The 12,500-nt window shown below is 32.4% G+C and overlaps 1 protein-coding gene across 2 annotated transcripts in view; it reads right to left on the bottom strand.

Moving 5' to 3' along the window:
- Positions 1-12,500, bottom strand: part of stai (stathmin) — a 296,404-nt gene that overhangs the window by 273,951 nt on the left and 9,953 nt on the right. Inside the window, exon 1 of one of the 2 annotated variants that reach the window (XM_068344240.1) lies at positions 9,078-9,102. The exons of the other annotated variant lie outside the window; for it this stretch is intronic. Within the exon in view, the coding sequence (XP_068200341.1) occupies positions 9,078-9,087 (10 nt within the window). The 5' untranslated portion in view covers positions 9,088-9,102. Of the gene's footprint in view, positions 1-9,077; positions 9,103-12,500 lie in introns of those variants that run through there. 2 annotated transcript variants of the gene reach the window in all.

Genomic DNA, 12,500 nt, shown 5'->3' with positions numbered 1-12,500 from the left:
ATTAACAACGTCAACAACAAAAATGTCATATATAAACTATAAAAAGACTCATGTCCGTCTGGTCAACAAAAAAGCATTTGCTCCAACTTTGAACTTTTGAAGTTCTACTGATTCAACAACCCGATTAGGAAGATCATTCCACAACTTGGTCACAGCTGGAATAAAACTTCTAGAGTACTGCGTAGTATTGAGTCTTATGATGGAGAAGGCCTGGCTATTAGAATTAACTGCCTGCCTAGTATTACGAACAGGATAGAATTGTCCAGGGAGATCTGAATGTAAAGGATGGTCAGAGTTATGAAAAATCTTATGCAACATGCATAATGAACTAATTGATCGACGGTGCCAGAGATTAATATCTAGATCAGGAATAAGAAATTTAATAGACCGTAAGTTTCTGTCCAACAAATTAAGATGAGAATCAGCAGCTGAAGACCAGACAGGAGAACAATACTCAAAACAAGGTAGAATAAAAGAATTAAAACACTTCTTCAGAATAGATTGATCACCGAATATCTTAAAAGACTTTCTCAATAAGCCAATTTTTTGTGCAATTGAAGAAGACACAGACCTTATATGTTTCTCAAAAGTAAATTTGCTGTCAAGAATCACGCCTAAAATTTTGAAAGAGTCATACAAATTTAAAGAAACATTATCAATACTGAGATCCGGATGTTGAGGATGGTGCAATGTTGCTTAAAGTTTAGCTTCCATTCAACTTTGCAAAATAAACCTCAAAAGCAACAAATTTAATACAGAACAGCCTTGCATACAGTAGTTGAACAGATATATACAGTATAACTAAAATCTTACAACACAAACATAACCCATCGCGATGCAGTATTGTATAAGTTTAGCTTTCGCTAAATAAATTTAATTCAACCAAGCTACAATTTCAATACAGAACAGTCTTGCATACAGTAAGTGAACAAAGATATACAGTATAACTAATATATTATAACGGCAACGTTTCCCCATCACGATGTAGTATTGCATAAGTTTAGCTTTTGCTAAAATTTAATTCAACATAGCTACAAATTTAATACAGAACAGCTTTGCATACACAGTAATTGTATCTAATATACAGTATTACTAATATCACATTCTGGGCCTTTGACACTGATTCAGAAGATTAAGCTAACACGTTTGGCGAGATGCTAGCTAAACATATTGAAATGTTACAATTTCATTAATGAGTTTGGGATCTGGGAGGCTAGTCAATGCCCTCTAGTAACCTTGGGTGGGTGCGTGGGTACCCCACAGTTGAAGTATCTATACAAAAAAAAGATGGCAAAATTGAAGTATAGAAGGAGAATTGTGGACCGAAGCTAGGGGACCGGAATAACATTGATGACTTTAATACCCATAGTGCACCAGTGTAGGTGGCACTAACTTCATTATGGTATTGAAAGTTCATCTAAAATGCAAGCCAAATCTAACTATTTTAGGTGCAACATTTAGCAAAAACTACAGGCTCTAGAATTTGAGATTAATCTCGCTTGTCTTGTTAAAATATAAATTCCAAGACACTTAAGCTATCTAACTAACGTTCATTCTTGAAATTTATAATACTGTTGTTTTGAAGTTTTTAGTATAGTTACTGTTTTTAAAATGTTTTATTTTGACTTAAAAATTAGCTTGTAGCATATCTATTGCCTTTTTTTCCTTTCCTCACTGGGCTACTTTTCCCCGTTGGAGCCCTTGGGCTTGTAGCATCCTGCTTTTATAACTAGGGCTGTAGCTTGGCTTATAATAATAATAAATAACACTCCCTTAAAGGTAAGCAAATGAACAACACATCTGAGTGATTTCCAAGGAAAGAACAAGCAAAAACAAAACTCCCAGACCTCCCCGTTGGAGCCCCTGGCCTTGTAGCATCTTTCTTTTCCAACTGGGGTTGTAGCTTGGCTTATAATAATAAAAAAAAACCCTAAAAGCCAAGCAAATTAACAACCCATCTGAGTGATTTCCAAGGAAAGAACAAGCAAAAATAAAACTCCCAGACCTCCCCGTTGGAGCCCCTGGGCTTGTAGCACCTTTCTTTTCCAACTAGGGTTGTAGCTTTGCTTTATATAATTAAAAAACTGTCCCTAAAAGACAAGCAAATTAACAACCCATCTGAGTGATTTCCAAGGAAAGAACAAGCAAAAACAAAACTCAGACCTATTTTCCAACTAGGGTTGTAGCTTGGCTTATAATAATAATAAATAAAACTCCCTTAAAGACAAGCAAATTAACAACCCATCTGAGTGATTTCCAAGGAAAGAACAAGCAAAAACAAAACTCCCAGACCTCCCCGTTGGAGCCCCTGGGCTTGTAGCATCTTTCATTTCCAACTAGGGTTGTAGCTTTGCTTTATATAACAATAATAATTAAAAAACTGTCCCTAAAAGCCAAGCAAATGAACAACCTATCATAAAGTGATTTCCAAGGAAAGAACAAGCAAAAACAAAACTCCCAGAGACCTCCCGTCCTCAAATCAATGATCCTGCAAGAAGGAACAAGGAACCTCACTCTGCTACTTTTCCCTGTGGGAGCCCCTGGGCTTGTAGCATCTTTCTTTTCCAACTGGGGTTGTAGCTTGGCTTATAATAATAAATAAAACTCCCTTAAAGGCAAGCAAATGAACAACCTACCAAAAAGTGATTTCCAAGGAAAGAACAAGCAAAAACAAAACTCCCAGACCTCCCCGTTGGAGCCCCTGGCCTTGTAGCATCTTTCATTTCCAACTAGGGTTGTAGCTTGGCTTATAAATGGCAGTCTGTTATGCTATCCACCCATTCGAATGCTAAAAGGAATAGGGTGGTGATGGCGAAAGTGCCTTTAAAGAAACATTCGACTAGAACGCTAATCTACTTTCACCGGTCTTTAGAAGAAAAATATATTTAATTTCATGAATTAACTTCGATCTAATTCATGAGAGCAAAAACTTATGGGTACACAAAATTAGTTTGAGGAAAAAAACAATCCTATGGGTATACAAAATTAGTTTGAGGAAAAAAACAATCCTATGGGTATACAAAATTAGTTTGAGGAAAAATATTTAATTTCAGGAAATAACTTGGATCTAATTCATGAGAGCAAAAACTTAAGGGTATACAAAATTAGTTTGAGGAAAAATATTTAATTTCATGAATTAACTTCGATCTAATTCATGAGAGCAAAAACTTATGGGTATACAAAATTAGTTTGAGGAAAAATATTTAATTTCAGGAAATAACTTGGATCTAATTCATGAGAGCAAAAACTTATGGTATACAAAATTAGTTTGAGGAAAAATATTCATTTCATGAATTAACTTCGATCTAATTCATGAGAGCAAAAACTTATGGGAAAAAAAAAGTTAGAGGAAAAATATTAAATTTCATGAAATAACTAATTAACGAGCAGCAATTCTTTATAGGTAAAGAATTAACTTGGGAAGAAAAAATATTAAATTTCATGAAATAACTTCGATTCAATTCATGAGACCAGAAACCCTTATGGGTAAATAAAATTAGCTGAAAGAAATATATTTAATTTCATGAAATAAATTTATACAATTCATGAGAGCAGCAACTCTTATGACAAAATTAGCTTTAGGGAATAAATTTCATGAAATAAGCAGAAACTCAAATGGATAAACTGAATTAGCACCAGTAAATAACCTATACAAAATTATTTAAATGTTAATTTCAATAAAACCTCATTTATTAAACCCCTTAATGTTTAGACCTTTCAAATTGCTTCACACGAGCGAACACCATAGAAAACTAGGCCACGAAAGGCGTTAACTATAAGCCATCGCCTACTATCAAACAGTCTCTCCATAGCAAGAGACATAAAAGGAAGGAACGCCTCTCAATGCTATACACGAGGGAATAAGTAATTTCTAAATTCAATTTTTATTAGTTTTTGTATTAATGGATCTTAATATAGGTTTAGTCACTTGGAGTATTATTAAATTTGTCTTGTTGCCACTTGTATAAGAGCTAAAATTATAATTCAATCTTAAGTTTATTAAAGCAAGGTCTGAAATATATGTTCAAATAAATTGCTGTTATAAATAGCTTAATATTTCTTGCATGATAGTCATTTGATTTCGTGATTATTATTCATTTCGTGAATATTATTCAATAAAATTATGTGTAATATATATATTATATATATATATATATATATATATATATATATATATATATATATATATATATATATATATATATGTACATACATACACATACATACATACCTGCATGCATGCATGCATATATATATATATATATATATATACACATATATGTTATATGTAACACTTAGCAACAACCATCTGATTACAACGCCCCATACCACAATGTCTAGAGGTTTAACATGGATCCCTCCCAACACGACCATTCCCTTATAAAGATTCTTTATTGTCAGGGATCAACCTGCTTTCTCTAAAGTTCCCCCTTCGAGCAGCCGGTACCTGGGTTCCTCTCAACGAGATCAATGTCCGGAGTATTATTTTTTTTTTCTTTTCCATTAGTTTATTTTTTCAATCTTTGGAAAAATAAAGGTTAAACCTTCGACTATAATACAATTCTCAAATCTATGCATCAATCTAACACTTATCCACTGTTCGTGTTTGTGTGTAGATTAACATTAATAAAATTTCTAATAAAGTAGAACTTGAAAAGTAGTTAACAATCATATCACTACCAGAAAACAGATGTTACTTAATACATTATCATTAGCTTGGCATTTGATAATGTACTTTATACATTATCATTAGCTTAGCAATTGATAATGTACTTTATACATCATCATTAACTTAATTGATAATATACTTTAAACATTATCATTAGCTTAATTGATAATATACTTTATACATCATTAGCTTAGCAATTTATAATATACTTTAAACATTATCATTAGCTTAGCAATTGATAATATACTTTATACATTATCATTAGCTTTGCAATTGATAATATACTTTATACATTATCATTAGCTTAGCAATTGATAATATACTTTATACATTATCATTAGCTTAGCAATTAATAATGTACTTTATACATCATTAGCTTAGCAATTTATAATATTTTATACATTATCATTAGCTTATCAATTGATAATATACTTTATACATTATCATTAGCTTAGCAATTGATAATGTACTTTAATACATTATCATTAGCTTAGCAATTGATAATGTACTTTAATACATTATCATTAGCTTAGCAATTGATAATGTACTTTATACATTATCATTAGCTTAGCAATTGATAATGTACTTCATACATTATCATTAGCTTAGCAATTGATAATGTACTTCATACATTATCATTACCATAGCAATTGATAATACACAACATACATTATCATTAGCTTGGCAATTGATAATGTACTTTATACATTATCATTAGCTTAGCAATTGATAATGTACTTCATACATTATCATTACCATAGCAATTGATAATACACAACATACATTATCATTAGCTTTGCAATTTATATACTTTATACATTATCAGTAGCTTCGCAGTTGATAATACACTTTATACATTAGCTTAGCAATTGATAATATACTTTATACATCATTAGCATAGCAATTTATAATTGCTCGATTTTCTACCAAGGCATTCAATACACACCCTAACCAGTCTATCAAAACCTACACCTTCAAGAAAACCATATACGTCAAGAGGACCATAACTTCATCAGTAACTTAAACATTTCACTTGCTAACCAGAACAAAACATTACGAAAATGTCATAGAAAAAAAGCGAGAAAAACTTCATATTTTCAACGCTTAAACAGAAATATTACCTGGAGTTCGAAAGTGGGCTATGGGCGATCAACAGGTGGTAAATAAATACACCTACCTTTGGTGGAAGACTGACAATCCTTAAACTAAAACTTTTTTAAACTAGAGTTGGCATATTTCCAGGTCTGTAATTTATTATACAACCAACACCCACCCGCCCCCCCCCCCGGCTAAAAAAAATGGGGGAAGTTTTAAAAATATTAAATCAAAGTTTAAGAGCAAATCCCTTATTAAAGTCCCCCTCCCTACCTTTTTAACAACTAAAAAAATATAGATAACAATAAAAACATTGAATCAATTTAAGAGAAAATTATATTTTTATTAAAAATACCACCCCAACCCTTTTTACAACTAACAATTATAGGTGACAATATGAAATAAAGGTAACAATTTGAAAAATATATCAATTAAAGACCAGATAATTTATTAAAAATGCCCCCTTTATAAATTATAGGTAACTTGAAAAATATTAAATCATTTATCAAAAAATAATCGAAAAAAGCCATAATTCACCTCAGCATTTTAACAATCCCTTAATTCAAGTTATGAAGATCAATTTAACCCCACTACAACAGACTTAGGAATATACCATTTCCATAAACAACCAAAGTTTGGGTACTTACATTTCTCTCCAATGCTCTCAACAGGGGCCATGGTTGATTGTCCTGCAAAGGGAGGAAAAAGGAAAATCAATAATCCACGTCTTACAGTAAACTAAAGAAATTGTGAAATATTAAATAAAGTTTCACAACTAAAATTGTGAAATATTTAATCAAATATTCATATAAAATTTCAAACAAAATCACACAAGCAGTTTTAATTGCTAAAGCATAGGAAGGTTTAATCTTAACTTGTCATGCATATTTAACACTACGCTCGGTACATTTAACATTCGCCATGGTTGTTAGTGACTTATCTTAATAGATTTGAATGAAAACCAAATATATATTTTCCGTTCGTTATGGAAAAACAAAATCATGCAAATACTGGCAAAATTTAGTCAATATACACGAGACAAATACCGTCATACCAAAGACAAACTGATAATTAAAAAAAAAAAAACTGTTAGTGACCTGTCTTTATACATTTTTATTTCAACGAAAAACAAAATTCCATTGTGGAAAAAAAACGCACAAAATCAGCATGCAAATACTGGCAAAATCTAGTCAATGCACACGCGAGAAAAATACCGGCCTACCAAAGACACCGACAAACATTTTAAAAAACTGCCGAGGATTAAAAACTCTAAATACCAGGGCAGTGACCTATCTTAATATATTTAAACTGAAACCCAATATAAAAATTCCTTCCGTTATGTTAAAACACAAAATCATGCAAATACTGTACTAGCAAAATCTAGACAATGCACACGCGAGAAAAATACCGGCCTATCAAAGACACCGACAAACTCATCTAAAAAAAAACTGGCGCGGATTAAATAAATTTCTATTTAAAGTAAAATCCAATATAAAATTTCCTTCAGTTGTTAAAACACAAAATCATGCAAATACTGTACTTGCAAAATCTAGTCGATACACACGCGAGAAAAACACCGGCCTAACAAAGACACCGTGACAAACTTATTTAAAACTGGCACAGATTAAAAACTGTAAATACCCGAGTAATGACCTATCTTAATATATCTATTATTTCCTTCCATTATGACAAAAAAAATCATGCAAATACTGTACTAGCAAAATCTAGTCAATACACACGAGAAAAACACCGCCCCACCAGACAGACAAACTTATTTAAAAAAACTGCCGCAGACTAAAAAACTGTAAATACCTGGGTAGCAGTACTTTACGTCAACACGGAGCGACCTGCTGAACGATACCACCTGCACAAGAGGCCCTTCTCTCATGACTGTCCACTAAACACGTGGTCCTTCTAACCCAACTTTAGCAAATATGGCCGACAAACGCACAGCATAACTCGCCTATATGGACCATGAGGACGAGTGTCCCACTTTGCAGCCTTACAGTCTAATCAATTGGCTTAACAGTTAAAGTAATCTGTATTTTGGCAGTCTGGTTTGAAAGTTAAGAGCATATTTTCATATAGATTAGGATAATATTTCTTTCAAACAGTAGATTTTCACGTAGAAAGGGATATTTTTTCGTTCAAACAGCCTTACAGTCTAATCAATTGGCTTAACAGTTAAAGTAATCTGTATTTTGGCTGTCAGATTTGAAAGTTAAGAGCATATTCTCATGTAGATAGGGACAAATTGCTTTCAAACAGTAGATTTTCACGTAGAAAGGGATAATTTTTCGTTCAAGCAGGATTACACAGAATGCAGTCATGGGAAAACTAGCACACATCCTTTGGCCTACTTTTCAATGAAAAGAAAAAGGGGAAATAGAATTTAACAATCAAACAAACAGTTCAAATAACTAATTTAGATAACTATCAACAAATATAATCTAGAAAACCTATCAAATAAAGAATTAAAATAAAAGAATCAAACAAAACTCGTCCAATGCGACACACTAGGGTAAAGAAACGTTGTGTGGGGGAAGGAAAGGGGAGGGGGGAGGGTCAGAGGACCCTCTTGGGAGTGTGGGGGAGAGGGGAGGGTCAGAGGACCCTCTTGGGAGTGTCTGGGAAGATGGGGGGAGGGAAGAAAACCGGCAAACCTAGTTCAGCATCAAGACACGAGGTTAGGGAGGGAAGATAGATTTTTTTTTTATATTATACAGTATATACATTAACTACTTTCAGTAAGCGTGTCTAATATTTTCAGTAAGTGTGTCTAATATTTTCAGTAAGAGTGTCTAATACTATATTCTATATCTATGGCTTCAGGATAATTAAATAAAAAATATTCTTCAATAAGCAAGTGTCTATTAATACTATATTTTAGTCTATGGATTTTGGATAATTTTATGAAATAAAAACTGCATTTTCTTGTCAATTATATAAATCTATGGCACATTAGATAATTTAGTTATATACTTAGAAATATTTAACTGCAGCCCAATAGTTCAATAAACTATCAATTATAACTAGACTGTATTACCTTCCACACTATTCTAGCATTAATAGATTTCAAATGTATTTTTACAACTCCCACGCCAATTTATGTACAGTCTATACCTTAACTTATATGTTTACCGAAATGTTAAATTACTAGAAATCATGCATCAATATTAGTAGACCAAACGTATATTTAACCTAAAAATGTTAAAAGTTTTAATTAAACCATTATCTAACATTCCCAGTATTTAACTTAAATTACTACATTAGGCCTAGAATTAGTAAGAAGCTATATGCCAATAAAACTCACCTAAACCCATTATTAATATTTTCCTGCGCTAAAAAACCTTTCAAAATAAATGTATTTTTTCCTAGAGGGCAGGAGAGATCAATAAAGGTTGGTAGGGGGTCAAGTATCCTTCCGTTTCCTCTTCTGTCTCTCTTTCTCTCTCTTCCAGCAGACAGCCCGGCATGGAACTTCTGCCGTCTTTCACTGGAGCAGAGAAGTTTCAAAAGGTTAGGGTGCTTTCTAAAATGTCCTTTGAGGACATCAGGATATTTAAGCCAAGGTCATTTCAAGAGGATATATTACGTGAAATTTTTTTGTAAATAATATCAGCAGATGGTAGTTATACAAAAGAATTAAACTTAACTGGGCAATGGAATGTTAAAAGCAAGGATAGGTATTGTTCAGCTGTCTTTAGTCAGTGCTTGAAAGTAACAGTATATCTTCCTAATTATTTACAAACTAGTTTGATAGATCATTAAATAGTTTAGCGAGCTCGTTAGTGCCTTGAAGTCATACATATATACATTTATATATACACATATATGTATATATATAATATATATACACATATATATGTATATATATAATATATATACACATATATTTACATATATATATATATATATATATATATATATATATATAAATTTACATATATATATATATATATATATATATATATATATATATATATATATATATATATATATATATAATTATATATATATATATAAATGCAGATTCCCCGGTTGGGCTTCTAACTCAAAAACACTGATTAAAACTACTTTTAACATAAAAACTGGTCTTCTAAACGAATGGTGGATATCAGTAGTAAACGAATAATGCATAATCGCGTTCGAAAATAAGATCCCCCCCCAAAAAAAATAGTTTAAAAAGTCAAGCTTTATAGTAAAAATTAAACAGATAACGCCTATTTATATTACTTAACCATATGGGTCTTAAACTATGTCTTACATAATTATCAATTAGTAACATATATAACATTCTTCCAGATCCATCCCACCCATATTTATTAATAAGAACCTCCTACTTGGCACATTAAAGAGTAAAGGCAGCTCGTGAATGGCAGAGGCAAGGGACAGTGACGTTGCCCTAGCAAGCAGTACAGCGCCCAAGACCCCCTCTCCATCAAAGCTTGAACCAGGGAGGGCCAGGTAATGGCTGTTGACTTAAAAGATAGACCTATAGGCTCCCACAAAGCCCCCAAATATTAGACATTACTTTTCACAAGATCATATGATTTGGAAGATGCTACAATCAAAGAATTGTATAAATTATAATGAAAATGTTTCGTTAGATGATTAATATGGACCCGCCCGAGAAGTAGTTCATTCTACTTCAGTGGAGGGTTGGATTTAAACCCAAAACAAGAAGAAGAAGAAGGACGCTAGGGTTGCAGACGCTAAAGGCACTAACTAGTCTGAGTGGGACTAACCCTGTTTGGCAAAGACCAGGCCTGTTACCAACCAGGCCACAACTCATGTTCAACACTACTGTATTGCTAAACTATCCAGAACTAATTGTATATGGAATTTTAACTATTTAAATAACCCATGCAACTAATTCTTAATTGAAAGTAAATACTGCAGTAAACAAAGATGCCAAAATTAATGAAAAATTCTACACCACTTGCAATCTAAAGATACAAAATTGAAAGATATCTGGCACTGAACAGTGAAACTTTCTCTTATTATTACTAGCCAAGCTACAACCCTAGTTGGAAAAGCAAGATGCTATAAGCCCAAGAGCTCCAATAGGGAAAAATAGCCCAGTGAGGAAAGGAAATAAGAAAAATAGGAATATATAAGCAGAAAAATGCTCAAACTAGCAGTAGACACACGAGCCGAAAAGACCACCGCTACAAAGTGTACATTACATAACGAACCAAACCAGAAAATTCTTTTAGATAAGAAATTTCTAAATAAAAAAAAAAAAAAAAAGGCAAATCACAGAAGCATATTGGACGGTTGAGATACCCTTAAAAACGAGAATTAATAAAACTAGTAATGCCATCTCGAGAATAAAGACTTTACAATCTAGGTAGGTTTAGCTAAAGGCAGAAAGCTAAGCGCTAGTGCCAGAGCGCAAAAGTTTGAAGTTTATTTTACAACTAAAACTACAATCAGGAAAAATACATTCCAACCTATGGAATCCTATAGCAGATGCTGTCACTATTATTATATTATTAACTAAGCTACAATCCTGGTTGGAAAAGCAGGATGCTATAAATAGCTCGATGAAAAAAGGTATTAAGTAAAACTACGAGGTAATGAACAATATAAAATATTTCAAGAACAGTAACGTTAAAAAAGCTCTTTCATATATACTAGAAAAACTTAAAATAATCAAGTAGAAGAAATAAGTGAAAAGTGTGCCCTCAAGCAAGAGAACTACCCCAATACCTAAACCTATGATTTAATTACGTTTAACCTTAAGACTTAATATAGTTTTTACTGGATTGTGTCTTTAAATAAAATGCATCAAGTCGAGACTTAAAACAAGCAACTTTCTGAACCTAATATTTAATCTATAGAGAACAACATCAATATATTAGGACAAAAGTAATCATTAACAGCATTTGGTTACATCTGCAACTGCTAAAGATTCCCATGAGAAATGCTGTAGTGTATACTGATTAAAGAAACTTAAATTTTACCGTCAACTAGAGACTCACTATAGAGCAGACTACCAAATTAGTCATTAAGTTTCTATATTGCATAAAAAAAATATGTGTATTACTAGCCAAGCTACAACCCTAGTTGGAAAAGCAAGATGCTATAGGCCCAAGGGCTCCAACAGGGAAAAATAGCCCAGAGAGGAAAGGAAACAAGGATATGGACAAATGAGAATAAATTAATGTATTCTAAAAAAAAAAAAAAAAAACAGCGTCAACACAGATATGTCCTATATAAACTATCAACGTCAAAAACAGAAGTGTCATATATAAACATTAAAAAGACTAATGTCAGCCTGGTCAACATAAAAACATTTGCTCCAACCTTGAACTTTTGAAGTTCTACTTTTTCAACTACCAGATTAGGAAGATCATCTCATGCACAGTACTACACAAAACTTGTTTACATTGTTACATGGATACCTACGAACTTTAAACTGCGTAATTTCATGCACTCACATGTGCCAATAAAACCATCACTAAATTGTAGGCTCAAGATGGGGTATATCAACTACGGTAGTAAATCAGGATTCATATGAAAAATATATATGTTCATAACCTGTTACAGTTGTCTCCAATTGATGATAGAGAAATTGACTGTACAAAATAAACTAAGTTGGCAACTGAAAGCTACTGTGGGTCCAATAAACATATAGGCCTACAGTACATTCTTGTAAGGGTTGATTGAACAGCAAGAGAAACTAAAAGAGGAAACTATGTAACTTGGAAAACTTTTAACGGTTGCACTA

The sequence above is a fragment of the Palaemon carinicauda genome, chromosome 20, assembly GCF_036898095.1.
Source record: "Palaemon carinicauda isolate YSFRI2023 chromosome 20, ASM3689809v2, whole genome shotgun sequence".
NCBI classification, from domain to species: domain Eukaryota; kingdom Metazoa; phylum Arthropoda; class Malacostraca; order Decapoda; family Palaemonidae; genus Palaemon; species Palaemon carinicauda.
Note: the sequence above shows the minus strand (reverse complement) of the source record. Positions and strands in the feature narration are given on the sequence as shown.